Genomic DNA, 16812 nt, shown 5'->3' with positions numbered 1-16812 from the left:
ACCCATGTCACAGGGGAAGCCAAAGCCCTCGGGTGAGCAAAGGTCACAGTTGCAGGACCAAAGAAAAGTAGGATAGAAGCACCCAAGTCAAAAGAGGAAGCGTTAGTGGGGGGTTAGAAGGCCAGGATAGACATCTTCTTCCTCTTAACCTCTCTGGTTAAACTGAGCATTGAATTAGCACTGCACATGTGTCTAGCCCAGGCCTGACTCAACCCCACAGGCACAATGGGCAGATAATCATTCAGTGACTGCTTCTTGTGCAAGTGGCCATGGCTATGATGGTGGTGATGGCCTAGCTTGTCTAGAGCAGCAACAGGTTCAGAGCGGCTGCTGTCACAAAGGACCAGAAACCGATCCGTTCTAATAATCAGAACTGGCAAGTCTACAACTCTAAGCCCTACAACTCTCCTCTGAGGATCTCAAAGAAACATGAACCCTCACAGCTCCCGGCGAGGGATGTCTAGGGAACGCTCTACCAACCACTGAAATGAGGCCACTTCTCAGATGGTATGTGGCAGCAGTTTAACAACATTTACAATACTACACAACTGCGTAGGAGAGAAGCGAAGAATACAGTGTCAAATCAGAAGTGCAGAAGACATTCAGGGAGCCACTCTTAGCCATGACACCTGGATTTATACACCTTGTTCACAGAAGTGCCTAAGGGTGCTTAAATACTAAAAGGAGTCAGGACCTTATTTGCTTGTTTCACACTGCACCCCACCACCATGCTGGGTCCCTGTTCAGGACCACCTCAGAGGGAAAGCTCCACCTACTGAACCAGCACTGCCTGAAGCACCTAGGTTCCTCTCAGCGTACGCCTGCCGGAAATCTCCTTTAACTTTGCATTCCCATCACACCCCAGCACTTCAGGGGGGCTTTGGTGACGCATTCACTGGGGTCGCCAGGTTAATGAGCTAAGCCACATTTGCTGAGAATTTAATATGGGGAGAAATGAAAACTATCAAAGCAAAACCTGTTAGTTTGGCCTTTGCCATCCGAGGTACCACTTCACTCTTCAGCACCATGTCCAGGACAGAGATGTAATGCGGTGCCTTGGCTCTCCAGCAATATTCTGGGAGCGCTGTGTGAACAGCCCTGGGCCAACAGCGATGAAGAAACCAAGAGCTGGGGAGCTGATTCCGAGAGGGAAATCTAGGTGGCGTGCATAGATAAACAGCCGGCATTGGCAGGGAAGTGATACAAAGAGTCAACCAGCAACAATCCCAACCCCGAACTGCTCTTCTCAGACTCTTCCTGCTCAGAGCAGAGAGGACTAGAGATAATCACTGGGGTTACAAAGAAATCCTACTGATGGAGCCATATGTACGAACGGAATCCAACACTCTAATGAAAGGAAAGGGGGAAAAAAAAAAGAAGGAACAAAGAGATGCAGCAAAATTTCAGCTAAGTAGATTATTGATCTTCAGGGCATGCCAGAAACCAACTTTGCAAATTACATCAGTCCCCTTGCTGCAATATTACACAGTTACCAGACTGCACAGTGGAAATGTTCCCCCACCCTCCAACACTAACACACACCCCACAGCCTTCCCTCTATACCATCTGTGGTGGACGAGATAGTATCTCATCTTTGAGAGAAGTCTCTAAGTTCTGTTTGCGTCCTTCCCTTCAGCCAGAAGCACAAAGGTGTCTGAAGGGTGAATATTTAACAGAAAACAAACAACCTCCCTCGCATTTAATGAGATGAGGCCAGCTATGCATGGTATTTGGAACAAATGGCTCAAAGAAAGTCTGTCGTCTTGCTTCCTGAGGATGAGATGGCCGAACACAAGCAGGACAAGGCAATGACCTTGAAACACTTTGTACAGCTAAGAAAAGAATAATTTACTTGGCACACGCAGCCTCTTTTTGCTGCTTGTGGAAAAGAGTGAGGACGGAATGGTTCTGGTTATTCATACGGCACAGCTGAAGTGTGACTGCCTCGCGGACAGCCCCGATAGCAAGCCTACCCCCAATCAGAAGGATCACCTTCTCACAGGAAAACAGAGGATCCGAGGATCATTGTGGGCCTAACCATTGCAGCTTCTCATTAGCACACCCTACAGTTAGTCACTGCCAGCCCTGCTGACACCACCAAACTCATCCTTAACCCTCTGCATGCTCTCCAATGTAGTGTGCAATGTACATAAGGGACACCTCTCCCAGCACAGCCTGATGTCCCTACAACGGCCAGGAGTTACATTTCTATAGCAACATCATTACTATTTGTATAGTACCACCGAAGAGCACTGTGCTTTCTATATAGGAGAGGTCCTTGCCCTGAGTCGAAGCAGAGACTCTGCAAGTGTTTATTACACTGTTATAGCTGCTTTAAGTGTTTATTTCCTAGAGTGGGATGAGCAGGCCATTACATGACATTTGGTCATTTTCCATATGACCAAATGTTCTTCAACATCAAAACATCTAGCAGTGCCCAGAGCTAGGATGGGAGCTTACGGATGGATTTATCAATCAAAATCAAATACATAAATAAATGGAGACGGATGGGAAGCAACCTCCTTTCCTGCGTTGTGTGGGCTTCATTCTTCAACCTGTATCTGATTGCCATGTTTATTGTTCTTTAACTCTTACCTATCTGCCTTTTTCATTACTTTGCCCTTGCCTGACTTCCTTTTCTTTTTGGCTTAAGTACATGGATCTCGAAGTCCTCAGCACCTGTTAATTATGGCTCTTAACCCTACAGTGAGGGAGGGAAGTAAATATTTTTATCCCCATTTCACAAAAGGAGGGAACCAAGGCGCAAAGAAGTTGAGTGACTTGCCGAGGTGGCAGAACCAGGGTTGGAACCCAGGAGTCTTGGCATTTGAGTCAGAGTCCTGATCTCTGGGAGAGAGACATGGCAGTCGGGAAGCCTCATCAGCTAACCAGATCCCTCTTTTCATCGCGTATAAACAAAGCTAAGCGTGTTTCCCTTTGATTCAGTCAGGGGGGATGGAGGGGGATCTGCGACTTTTCTACTTTAAGCATGTTTCACTGAAATACTTTCTGGTGATATACATGATTAAACAAACGTGCACCCAGCACACAGGCTCCATCACGTCAGCCCAGGAACAAGCATTAGTTGAGGCTTTCAGTGTGTCCTGCAGGCAGGCAGGAGTTAAATTATATTGTTAATTTAGGACATACACACACTTTCTCTCGGGCTCTGCCAAAGCCACTGCTGTTTCCAGCAGAACAGGTGCATAGTGAGAGCCTCTGAGCTCATCAGGTGACTAGCACCTGGCGGACAGCACAGCCATGGACTATAAAGTCATGCTGCTCAGGCTGGCTGCTTCCACGTAATAACGATATTAAACTCCTGGCACCTCACTGAGTTTATCTATGGAGATATGCATTCAAAGCAGCACCCGTACTTCCCATCTTGGTCACTTCCTGACAACTACAGTAGTACGCTGCTGCACTTTGCCATTGGAAATAGTTTGTTAGAAACGGGACAGACTGGAAATACCAGTAAGTATCAACAAACAAAGCCATCTCTTAGTTCAGGCCCATTAGCACAGGGGCTGCTCAAAGGACAGACATAAGCAGATGGGACAGTCTCCCTTCCAGTACTCAGAAACTTCCAGCCAGGCTACGGAAAAAACAGATTGAAAGTCTGGGCAAAGGGGCAGTGCGTGAGAGATGGGGACAGCTGTTTGGACTCACACTAGAAGAATGATCAGGACAATACCCAGAGGCAAACATCTCTGTCTCCCTGTACGTTCAGAGTCAGACATCTTGCAAACTCAGCAGAACATTCAAAAGGCCCTAGGGAGACTTTGATGGAAAGTCAGCCTCTAGCCAGGCATCAGCTAGAGGCTCAGGGCCAATTTCAGAGCTGGGGTAAGCAAGTGCAGCTCCCAGTGACTGCAAATGAGCATTTAGACTTCAATATATACTGCAACTACTTACATCGGGGCTGAGTTTGGTTGGTAGGATATATAGTATGTGGCACTGAATGAGGGAAATGCCTAGTGATGGATAATTGGGAGGAGGTGACAGGCAGGTGCAAAGGGGTAAATGATGGCCCCTGGTATGTAAACCTAGCCAGCTCAGAACTATACACAGTAGTACAAAGCCTCACTTCCCTGAAACCACAGGGGGACGTGAACCAGGCTTGGACGACCGAGGTTTAGCTACGTGAAGTCTGGACTCCCATTCTCCTCTGCTTCCCCTTTAAATAAAACCAGATCCAGTGGCCCTACAGGGACTAGCGGATAGCTCAGGTGCACCGCCAGCCTAGCTTTGGTCCAGAATTTTGCTAAAATCAAACAAAAACCACACATATTTTGTTCACCTGTATGTTAAAAACAGTGACCACATCTCACCCCAGAGGTGACTGATTTCTGTAGTGGGCAAAGGAGTCTTTAGTCTATTCTAGATCTAATTCGTAAAGAGCACTGGGATCCTTCAGGGTGAATAGTGTAAAGGGCTCATTATTAAAATTGTACTGGGACAAATGGTTTACATTTCATGTCCCCACCCAGTGCAAGTGAAAAAGGGCCGACATGTAACTGCAAGACGAGGAGTCAGACATAAGAAAGCAAACAGTATTTCCGGGCTCTCTCTAGCAATGACGTGACAAAAACGGGACACAGCTTCTCATCTGTTAAACTGCCCACAGGGTCATTTTAAGAGTCCTCTATCCTGCCCATCTCTCAGCAAAACAAGGTCATTTAACGCTCAGGCCAAAAGATGTAACCAGTAATTACAGCTAGACTCATGGCAAGTCCCTTTCCCGCCCAGATCATGCTGGTTTTGCTAACAGATGGGCTCCATAACTCCAAACCGTCCCAGAATGCCCTGAGAAGCCTTCACATTTTTTAAACCTCTTTTAGTTAATCTAGGGATTTTTTATACAAATGAAGATGAGTCACATAGTGCTGGCTGCAGCGTGGCACACTGAGGGTAGATGCCATCTGACCTCCCCACACACAGCTCTTCCCATGGATTTCAAGCCAGTTATGCATCTCCCTCACTGCTGTTCCAGTTCTGGCCTCACTGTACAGATGCACCTCGGTTCCAACCCACCACCTCAATCCTGATTTACAGGAGACAGAGTTAAGAAGTTTTCTTTGAGCTTGTCACCGGTAGTTACATGAGCAGTGTAAGCAAGTACTTCCTGTGTGCATCAGGAACTCCGTTAGAACCCCTGGCATCTACATGGCTACAGGAGAAACTAACCTGGTTTACGAATGAGTCCAGTAACTCTATCATTCCTTTGTCTAGGACCAGCTTTCAGAGACTGGCCTCCCTTTTTTGCACCCACACGTAAGTGGTTGCTGGTGTAATTCCTCTCACATACACATCTATTTACTTGAGTGAGCCTGCAGATCACGTGGTTATCGATCTACAGTAAGTGACATGAATCGCACTTACAATGAGGGCACAAAAGGGCAGCCAGGTGAAGGGCACCCTGGCAATCGGGGAGGTGGGAAAGAGGAGGAAGGTGTTGTCTCTAAGTTGCACTCTGCCTGCTGCTCCAAACCTACATATAGATAGCGGGTCTACACCCTGCAAGCTCCTTAGGGCCAGGACAGTTACTTGTTTGGTCTGTAAAGTGCCACACACAGAATAATCACAGAATCTTAGAAATGTAGGACTGGAAGGGACCACGAAAGATCATCTTTCCAGTCTCCTGCAATGAGGCAGGACTAAGTACTAGCTAGACCATCCCTGACAGGTATTTGTCTAACCTATTCTTCAAAAACTCCAGTGACCACATCATAATATAGCATACAATAAAGAGACGAGAATAACTAATATCAGTGAGTCACTACGAATAGCAAGCATGTCTTCCTCTTTCTGGGTCTCTGGGGAAGGGGAGAAGTGTTTTCAGAATTTTCACTGAGAGCAGGACCCGAAGAGCACCCCAATGCCAGTGTCACACTGTTGTCATGATCTTTATCCAAAAAGGACATGTAATATATCACTGGAAAACTAATAACTCACTGATCACTAATATTCTTGCATGATTTATGCATGGTTAATCCACACAGAATTTTACAGATGTGCTGGAAATATGTGACTAAAATGTGTTTACACCAGGCAGATCAGAACGAGTTGATAAATAAGCTGCTGCGTACTCTCTCTTTAAAGGAGTAGCAAACTTGATAGTTTTGGGAGTGCTATAGCGAGAGGGACTGAGCACTGCAGATATACAACTCTGAGGAACTCAGGAATCGGGGTTCACTAATTATTACTGCGAGGCAAGATTTGGACTGATGGAGTCCTAACAGTTTGCTGGCAGGGCGACAGGCTGGTGTGTCAGGGAGCTGATTCTCCCAGCTTAGCAGCAGCAAAGCTCCCACTTGCTGAGGCTGGGAGAGGTAACACAGTGACTCAGCTCTGGGAACCCTAGCAGATTGTCACAGAGAGGCAGATATAAGAGACAGAAGCAGACAGCATAGCTGCATGCTACCTTTGTGTCACATTCATCTCCTTGAGCGTGGATGGTGTAGGAAGGACCTTCCCTTTTCAAACTCTTCGTGGCAATGCGCACTTCCACCCCTGGCAGCGGGGTCCCCACAGATCCTGGGAAAGGAAACAAGGGGGAAAGAGAGAGTTGGGTGATACATGGAAGAAAGGGACTGCTCTTCTGCAGCTGAGCTCTGCAGGGTGGCACTGTGCAGCCACAGAACAGGAGGTTACCCTCTATGGAGACAGCGCTCATACGAGGTGAAGCAAACACGCATCCCATACATGCTTGCAAAACCTTCTGCTATGTTATTCAGTCGTTCACTGAAGGAGGCACTGTAAGAAATGCCTAGAAAAGTGAACACGTCTCCATATCGGAGTAGGTCCCTTCCAGTCACTCTCTGAGGTCAGACCAAACGTCGGCACAGCTTCATAGCTCAGTAATGAAGCTGTGTTTATAAAGGAAAACAAGCATACATGTGAAAAGAAAGAGCACAGTGATTGTTACAGCTGCTCTCAGCTTCTTACCACCCGGACTTGACAGGGAAGGCAATGGCACAGAGATGTAAAAACTGCCAGGGATTATCTCAGTTTTTATATTGCATCAATACGCTGCATATAAAACACGAAAGGAGAAAAGCAGAGTTCAAAACACATCATTATTCTACAGGTTTCAGTTTTCAAAGCCGGGGAAATCTGACAGTGTCAGGAACGACTGCCTATGGTCCAGGGACCAAGTTCCTCCAAAAACTGCAGACAGCAGGATCCTAACTATCCAGTTCACTAAATGTCCTTCTTGGCTAACCCTCAGAGAGAAACAAGGGCAGCTTTGCTGCAGAACTCCCTAACCCCAAGGCACCGGCAAGCTCATTCAGTGGTGGCCTTGGTTCATAGTGGCACAGCCAGAGGTTGTACGTGCTGTTTCTGATTACACAAAGGGCTTGACTGTGCATCTCACAAGCACACGCTGGTAGAAGGCTATCCTCGCTTTGATACTTTGTACCTTCAACTCCTGCGATTTATACAACGGTGAATGCTGAAGTCTAACGCAAAATGGGCGACGAAGGAGAGGTCAGCTGCGAGTGCTCTGCAGGTGGGGAGCACGAGACATGTCTGTGTAGAAATTCATGACATTACACTTCACTGAACATTTAATGGGATAAACAGTTCTACAGACACTAACTAGGGAGCCAGAGTTTTAAAGGCACCCAACTGGTGCTTTATAAAGCTGCTCTAGAGTTCCAGTCCAATGCTCAGTGTCACAATTAGCAAATTCCACGCCAAGCTTTCCAGCTAGCAAGGCTGCTTCCTCTGTCTGGCAGAGAGAGGGGACAGCAGTGTTGAGGAGTTATTTGTCTGAATATCTGAGAAACTGGCAGTGGAAAGTGATTATTTTTCTAAGCCAGGTTCAGCGGCAAGCAGCTTCACGTGCCGAGAGAGAAGAGTTCCATGCAGAAAACGTCGGGGATCCAGCAGGTGATCCTGAACCCTGACCCAATACACAGTCACCCACTCCCCAGGGCGAGTCAGATGAAAGCAAACAGAACATGGAGGGTATTCCATGGGTGATCGCAGCACACAGCAGGTGGTGTTACCAGGGCACCAGGCTGACAAGGGCAGTAATTCCCTTGAAACGCTTGGCCTGGTGTATTTTACTGTGGTTAGGAAATGCAATTAGATGTAAAAATGATACAGAACGAGACACATATTTGCTGGGAATTGGGTTGACATCACCGACAACTAATCAGCTGGCTCCAGCATTCTCAAATGGTCTTTAGAGCTGAGAGGCAGAGGGACTGGAGCACAGGGCAGGGAGCCAGGCTTACTAGTGTTAATCACAAGCTCTGACAATGTCTCTCTCTGGGGCCCTGGGTAAAACATTTCATCCCTTTGTGCTTCACTTTATTCAATTGTCCCACCTGGGGAATGGGGATAATGATTTTCACCTCTGAGGATAAAAATGATGCAATGTTTACTTAACGCTCAGCCTCGCCTTTTCTCCCCAATGTTTGTCCCCATTGCTACCACCAGTGCCAGCTTCACTGATGGCAGCGAGAGCGGTCAAGTCACCTGCAGCCACCAGCATTGTAACAGTTCAGTCCAAGTGCTGCTGTTATGTCAGACGATATTAGAACGGGAATTGCACACTGCAGCAAACAGTTGGGGGGTAGGAACACTTCTATCTGAGGGGTCATTTTCTGACTCCCCCCATTATCATCTGTAATTCAGCATTTGGGTCCATGGGGCTTCTTCCTCACTGCTGACCCTCTCTTTCTGTTTAACCTCCAGTGATCTTGTATTTGTGACATCACAATCCTGTCTTTGTCACATCAGTCAGTTACCATGGACACGGATATGATGTGTCTAGATTTATGACTTCCCCGCAGGATCAACTAAGAGCAGATGGGCTATGAGGAAGAGAGATTTTATTGCAACAAAACTACCTTAACAATTAGCAAATCTGGCAAGAAACAAACAGAAAACTACATGACAGGTAAGGGATGGGTTCCTGTTGCAAGTGGGATACAGGCTTTAAAGTTTCTCACAGTATAAAGGTCATCTACTATATACACCCAATTATTATTAGATGTGTGGTTTGAACAGTTTTTGTAACAGCCCCAAAAGGCCTGCCAGGCTGAGGAAATGTATTCCATCTCATCTGGTCAGAGACCATGAATTACACCAGAATACAAAAAAGAGACTGATTGACCTAAGCACTTATCCCATTCCATTGGAGATGGTGCTGCCTACTGGTATTAATATATTTTGAACAGGTAGACTTCTCCTGGTGAATTTTGGGAGCACTCAAGGTCATGTCATAAGTCACTTAAAATATCGCAAATACGTGAAAAGCCAGACACATTGTAGCCTGTTGGGGTATGCTCTGAGTACTTGGGACAAAATTTTCAAAAACACTTACATGATTTAGGAGCCTATGTCCCACTACCTTTTTCTTCCTCCCCTTCTTGGGGAAAAAATATGAGGTACTAAAGGGCTCTTTAACCGAGCAGAGAAAGGCAGAATAAGAACCAATAGTTGGAAGCTAAAATCACATAAACTATAATTAGAAATTTTTAACAGGGAGAGTGATCAATCATTGGCACAAATGAACAACGAAAGTGATGGATTCTCCATCTCTTAAGGTCTTCAAATAAAGATTGGATGGCTTTCTGGAAGACAAACAAGTTATTGGGCTCAATACAGGTGTAACTGGGCGAAATGGCTTGTGATATACAGGAGGTCAGACTTGATGATGGAATGGTCCCTTCTTGCTTTACTCTCTATGCATCTATGAATGTTGAATACTTAGGGAAAAGTCTCACTGGCTTTTTCTGAGAATGGAACTTTGACGCCAAAGTCCCGGAGACACTTTTGAAAATTATACCCTTAGCTACTATCCTTCTCCCCCTATTCCTTACATCAACTATGATGATGGTGTTTGCGTTGCCCACGAGGAACTGGTCTGGGATGCAACTCATTCCACACAGGCCACCACACACCCATCAGATGGTAAGGACTTTTTGCCATTATTGCTCTGGATTTGAACTGGTGACCCTAGTGGTGAAAGGATCCTACAATCAATTCCAAGAGGCAGCTAGTTCCGCTGTGATTTTAATATTGATCTCTCCAACTCTAATTAAAAAAAAGAACAAAGAATTGCTGTTCTTCCCATACAAGGCTGTGCACAATTCACAATCACGCCATGTGCTCTCTGCCTTGTTTTCATATGGGTGGTTGTGGATAGTTCTCTGAAAACATCCACTCAATGTGCAGCGGCAGTCAAAAAAGCAAACAGAATGTTGGGAATCATTAAGAAAGTGATAGCTAATAAGATATAAAATATCATATTGCCTCTATATAAATCCATGGTATGCCCACATCTTGAATACTGCATGCAGATGTGGTCGCCCCATCTCAAAAAAGACATATTGGAATTGGAAAAGGTTCAGAAAAGGGCAACAAAAATTATTAAAAATATGGAACGACTTCCGTAGGAGGAGAGATTAATAAAACTGGGACTTTTCAGCTTGGAAAAGAGATGACTAAGGGGGGATATGATCGAGGTCTATAAAATCATGTCTGGTGTGGAGACAGTAAATAAGGAAGTGTTATTTACTCCTTCTCATAATACATGAACTAGGGGTCATCAAATGAAATTAATAGGCAGCAGGTTTAAAACAAACAAAAGGAAGTATTTTTTCACACAATGCACAGTCAACTTGTGGAACTCTCTGCCAGAGGATGCTGTGAAGGCCAAGACTATAACAGGGTTCAACAAGGAACTAGGTAAATTCATGGAGGATAGGTCCATCAATGGCTATTAGCCAGGATGGGCAGGGATGGTATCCCTAGCCTCTTATTCTCAGAAGCTAGGAATGGGCGACGGGGGATTGATCAGTTGATGATTACCTGTTCTGTTCATTCCCTCTGGGGCACCTGGCATTGGCCACTGTCAGAAGACAGGATACTGGGCTAGATGGACCTTTGGTCTGACCCAGTATGGCTGTTCTTATGTGATCTTCCTCGAGCATAGCAGTGATTTCATATTGGGGGAGAAGGAAGTTTCTGCTCACATTACACTAATAAATAAGCTCCATCAATTTATTTCCTATATAGCTAAAATAAAATTAATATGTAAAACAAGCCCCCAGTAGCTTGGAAGCTGGTTTATCACACTCCATCCAGAAAGTGTCTTTTTGGTGTTAAGCAAAAATGACAAACCTTTGAAAATGGTCCATAAATGCTGGAAAATGCTGACAATGTTAATAGCAGCTACATGAACACAACATTATAATTAAAGTCTTCATGCAAAGACAATGACTTGAGCTTCTCAGGCCCGTGTGGCATTTTAAAATAAAGATCACACGGATTCTGATCTCTCTGCTGTGTAAATCAGAAGTAACTCCCCATTTGAGTCAGGGGAGATCAGGATTAGATTACAAGAAGATGGTGAGTAAAAACCAGCACTGGCTTCCTTTTAGTACCGGTCAGAATTCAGGGCTACAACTGGGGAGAAACCCCTGCACCTTCCCCCTCAACACCCCCCAATTCATCCGCTCATGCATGTTAAGAAATGCTGGCAACATGCCCACACAATGTCAGCTCAGTCGGCATCAGACAGGCTGCAGTCAGAAAGGAGAGTGACCCTATTATTCTTTCACCAGTTCTCCTCTGTTTAAAAAAGTTGTCAGCTCTTCCCAGATAAATTTAATTGGCCTTGTGGTCTACGTCCTTCGGTATCTGGGGACCTTGCTGTTGGTATGTGTGGTGGCGTCCTGGGAGAATTGAAACAGGCCAACGATAAGGCACTCAGCGATCTCACTGTCAACAATACATGGAGTCCCCGCTGTAGGAGCTATTAGCCGCCTCTGATCTAAACCTCCAATTAAAGTGGTGATTAGGCCCAGTGAGGCATTCTCTGTCCATGAATTATTCATTTCCCTTCACAGTAACAGCACCAGGGGGATTAGAACGAGAGCTGGTGAAAACAGAGGCATTTTAAACAGGGTTTTAACCATATACAAGCAAACAGTTATCTTTCAAATCTTTCATCTTTTCTTCTTTTGAAAATTCAGGCTCCCCCCCTCTCCCCTGCACCTTCAGAGCTATGCTTCGGCTGGTGAGCAAACCCGCCCTTGAGGCCATGCTGTCAGGGATGTTCCAGGTGGCATGACAGAGTTCCCAAGAGAGTGGCTTTTAGAGCTCTCAACCCCTCAGACACCAGCTATATCAAGAAGGGAGGGCTCGGGGCCAGGTCACCTCTGAGGCAGGAGCTTATGGAAACAGCAAATAATGAAGCATTTTGTTCTTGCTCCTGCTCTAAATCTAACGGGTTCTGGACTTCCTTGTGTGTCTGCATGTGTGTGTGTAGGGCAGGGGGAAGGGTTACTTTTAACACAGACATCTCAGTATGGTCAAACGGAATGTGGGCTTTTCAGAGGAGCACAGATCTGCCACTCACAGAGTCAAAACATCTAGGGTTGTAGCCTTTTGACACTTCCCCACTGCCCTCATATTTGCTGTGTTGGCGGGTGACTTCAGCTCTCAGTATAGCCAGAGAGTCCATGGACATGGTGGCCAAAATGCTGGTGAGCTGCCAATTCCTTGCTTACGCCAGCACTGCCACCCTTACTACCATCAGTGGGACAGCCCTGGTGGTTGCGACAGAGAGAAATGCCAGGGCAGAAAAGGCAAGGATAAGCAAGGCAAGGCCCGAAAGGCTGCTGTCCTGGAATCTCTTCAATTTTCAGAGGAATTTGCCATGTGATTTCCCCTGTTTAGCAGAGTGATACATTGCTAATTTTTTAATAAAGATAGTAATAGCACCAGACAGCAGTACACTGAGGGCTGTCAGCCTCTGTCTAGCTTTTGTCCCAGGTAATGCTTTTGCTCATCTAAACCCTTTTTTAACATTTTCACAGATGCAGTTTCTTTGGGAGTCTGTTCTGCAGATCCATTACTCTCTGTATAAGGAAGTTTCCCTGAACTCCCTGAATGGCTGGTGCTTTCTGATTTTTTATCCTCTGGAATAGTTATTATAACCCAAGTCCCTTGATCCTCCTGGCTGCTCTGTTCTGTACCTTTCCCAGTCCTTCAACCTTCTCCCTGTAATACGATGCCCTGATAGTGTCAGACCCTCCATGCGTGGTCTCTGCAGCCTTTTGTGCAGTACCAGTGTGATCTCCGCCTTTCAACCCTTACTAGCATAACTAGCACTTGGATATATTACACTACATCAGTTCCAAAGCCATGGTTGCCTCTATTGTTTTTAGGTCTCACGGAATCCAGTGTCTCTCCCTTTAAGGAGCGGCCGGCCCTCCCAGGTCTGTGTTCTCTAAAGTTTTGCCCACCTTGCAGCACATCCCCTTCCAGAGGTCAAGGGTGAGCATGAACAGGTATGAGCTCACCACTAATCCTTTCAGAACTCCCTCTTTTAATACCCCTTCGCCATAGGAACTGTCCCAATGAACCCCCACTTCTTTGTTACCAACCCATTAACCTATTTATCCTGTTGAAAATTTCACCCTCAGTATTGTACTGTTCCTGGATACCCTTAGACAATAGCCTCTAATGGGATACTGGATCAAAAACCTTTTCAAAACACAAGTAAATTCGCTTTCTGCTTCACCCACCTGCTTTTCAATTGGCTGTTCCTGAAATAAATTAATCAAACCTGTTTATCAGAATCTCCCTCTTGTAAATGCAGACCAATGTAACCCATACCTGTCCAAGTCATCCCTTACTTTTCCCTCTACAGTATTTTCCAACACAGAGCTTAGACTGGCAGGTCTGTAGTTGTCTATTTCTGCCCCAGTCCCTTTATATATGGAGGTGTGTGTGTGCATCCGTGTGTGATCCGTTACTAGGACTTCTCCAGGCCTTGGCTATTGTCTCTGCTAGGGGTACTCTCATTTGCCCATAGGTTTGGTTTATTCTAGTGTCAGCAATCCAGTCGTAGAGACTCTGTCTCCAGTTCTAATTACTCTCTTTTATCTGTTCCGGAGGCATCCTCACTCTCACTTCTTTTTCACCTTTATCCCTTGGAAAACTTCTCTCTCGTTCTGGTGGTTATTCTCACTTTTCCTACTGAAAACGAAGACAATGAAATCATCTTTCTCCCTGCACCATCCTAAGGTATGTCTACACTATAAATTTAAGTCGACCTATGTTAGGTCGACTTGCAGCCACCACAGTAATTGCTGCGGTGGTGCATGTCCACACTACCCTCTTTCGGTCAGTGGTGCACGTCCTCACGGGGAGCACTTTCGCTGATTGAAAAGGGGCAGTGTGGGGGGAGCGGAGAGCCCAGGCTCCCAGCTCTGCACGCAGCTCCCTACTGGGAGCTCTTTGCCCAGAGTCCGGGCAGTTGCTGGACTCCCAGCAGGGAGCCTGGAAAGCCTCGGTGTTGCCGGGAGCCAGGATGCAGCCAGGTGTCTTGTTGCTGCTGCCCAGGCTCCTGATGGGCAGCAGGGAGCTTTGGTGCAGCCAGGCTCCCCATGGGGAGTCCGGGGAGCAGCCTGGTGGGGAGAGGGGAGCCCGAGCAACAGCCCGGGTAGGAGCCTGGAGCAGCTAGGTTCTACCTGGAGTCCCCACCCGCCCCAGGGTGACAGCCTGGCTTTCTTGTCAATTTCACAGCTCCTCTCCTGGAAGTGGAGTTATCATGTTGGTGTTGATAGGGCACTTACATCGACAGGAGCAAGGCTGTAGTGTGTACACTTACATAGTTAGGTCGACCTAAGCTGCCTTCCATTGACCCAACTCTGTTGTGCAGACTAAGCCTTAGTGTTTATACTGCGCCCGTCATTGTGGTATCCAGGCACCTCACAAAATTACAAAGTGTGCCCGTGACAAAATAATTCTCTTGCTCTGTCTTTTTGTCAGCAGGGACAAGATTTGGTGTAGGAGGGGGATGATGTCTGAGTGTGTTATTGCGGGCCGGCAAGATTGGAGAAGTGCATTTGCATTTTGTTCTGATCCTGAGTGATTTCGAGGTTCATCAGCCAGAGTCCGAGAAAGCTTCATCTCCTGTACACACGAGGCTCCCTCCAGTGGAATTGAGCTGTTGTGGGGGAGTCATGATGACATCTGGCAAGGTGTTCAGTCCCCTCAGGTAACTTGGGTGCCATGGACAACTTTGAAGATAGAAACCAACCCCCTGCAAATGAGACAGTACTCCACAGGGAGTCAGTGCTGAGAAGCTGAGCCTGGAGTGAGGTTTCTTGGTGGCTGTGCTGCTCAGCAGAGGGGAGGCTGGGTTCTGACCCAAGTTTGTCTCTCTCACCAACTGAAGTTGGTCCAGTAAAAGATATTCCCTCACCCACCTTGTCTCTCTGATAACCTGGGTCTGACATGGCTACCACTCTGCATACAACAATGGAAGAAAGCAAATTTTACCTTTATTTATTTGGCAGTTTAGCTCAGTCTCCTTCTTAAGTACCAAAACTACAACAGTAACAAGAAAGCCAAAGAGGAAACATCACAAAGATGCAAAAGCTGCACGGAGCAAAGGCAGGGGGAGGAAGATGCATCAGAAATCAAATTTTGGCTATGTATGGGCGGGCCACATTCGTAACCCTCAATAGGCACCAAGGCCATTCAGAAAGAGGTCAGCTGGGCTACTTGTCCTTAGAGTGAATGCAATGGCACTCTGAGCCCCTCGGCTACATTGCGAAGGCTGTCACTTATCTGCCCAGAAGGGGGCGGACCTGGTTTAGTGATATAGTTACTTCACAAATTCAGGCTCACAGATGAGAAATGGTTCTTTTTCTCAATGAAGATGCAGTGACAGCACATTCTCAATCCAGGACAAACGAGACCTGACTTGTAGGGTCAGAACAGGCTCAGAAAGGAAAAGCAGCAAGACAACCCTTGTCCACAAGACGCAGCTGCTTGTGCTGAACCTTACACATAAAACCAACAGTGCGGGAGGGACAGATCAGAACTACTTCCACGAGCAGTCTCCCACGTGGTGACCTCTAAAATTGCTCTCCACCCTCCGTACATTCACAGAACTGGAGGTATTAGGTTGTAAAGGAGCAATACACCTGCACTAAAATAATAGTGAACAGACATCCTATCTCAAGTACCCAGCGTTGTTCACTTTGCTAGCTGGGGGAGAACCTAACTGAGATACCAGACATGAATACAACTTCCAAGGTATCACAGACTGGGGGACAGGCCCATCCCTGTGACTCGCCGCAGAAATGGAGCTGCTGGACTGGTCCATCTTTTCCATTGAAGACTTCAGGTTGTGCTGGAGGCTCTGAAGAGCCTGAGCCAGTCTGTGACTGCTCCTCATTGAATCGAAATAAAAAGCAGCGAGCAGATTCTGTTAAAAACCAGTGAATCTGCAACAGATCATTCTAAATAAATAAATTCCACCTAGATGCAGCATGCCTCTCTCCTCTCCTCATCAGGAAGAGGTAGAGGAAGGTCAGATGGTGCCCTTAGAACTAAGGGTGGCTAGGCCCTTCAGTTAAAAGGGAAGCAGCTCAGAGAGCCCTCCATCACTGATGCAAAGGATACGTCTCACCAGTCTCTCCAGCAGGCCTGATTCTCAGCTGAACACAAGGCTTCCTGCTTGCCCATGTATTACATGTTAACCTTTCATAGAGAAGGACCAAGTGCCAGCCCTTCTCTTGGGAAGGCAGAAAAGCTATTAGCCAGGAGCTGAAGCAAAAGGCAAGCCACAGAGAACTCCGTCCTTTTGCTGTGCTGCAGTGAGGAAGCACAGAGCCTTTGGGAACAAGGAAGTGCTGTGCCAGAGGAGACGGATATAGACTCAACCTAGCCAGCAGTGTCACTTCTGTGGAGGCAAGTGTGTGAAAAACAGAGACAACCAGCAGGAGGGTCTATGCTGGAACTTAGTTTGCCTGTTTCCAGCAGCTCTAA

At 46.5% G+C, this 16812-nt stretch overlaps 1 protein-coding gene across 9 annotated transcripts in view; it reads right to left on the bottom strand.

Annotated features, from left to right (window-relative positions):
- ACSF3 (acyl-CoA synthetase family member 3) overlaps window positions 1-16812 on the bottom strand; it is a 105281-nt gene that overhangs the window by 62750 nt on the left and 25719 nt on the right. For 8 of the 9 annotated variants that reach the window (XR_006285168.1, XR_006285167.1, XR_006285169.1 and 5 more), the window contains exon 6: window positions 6425-6537. The exons of the other annotated variant lie outside the window; for it this stretch is intronic. Coding sequence is in view for 5 of the 8 variants with exons in the window: in XM_043526207.1 (XP_043382142.1) it covers window positions 6425-6537 (113 nt within the window). In the remaining 3 variants the exon portion in view is untranslated. The remainder of the gene's footprint in view (window positions 1-6424; window positions 6538-16812) is intronic. 9 annotated transcript variants of the gene reach the window in all.

The sequence above is a fragment of the Chelonia mydas genome, chromosome 12 (genome assembly GCF_015237465.2).
Source record: "Chelonia mydas isolate rCheMyd1 chromosome 12, rCheMyd1.pri.v2, whole genome shotgun sequence".
NCBI classification, from domain to species: Eukaryota; Metazoa; Chordata; order Testudines; family Cheloniidae; genus Chelonia; species Chelonia mydas.
This window is presented reverse-complemented; position numbering and strand designations above follow the sequence as displayed.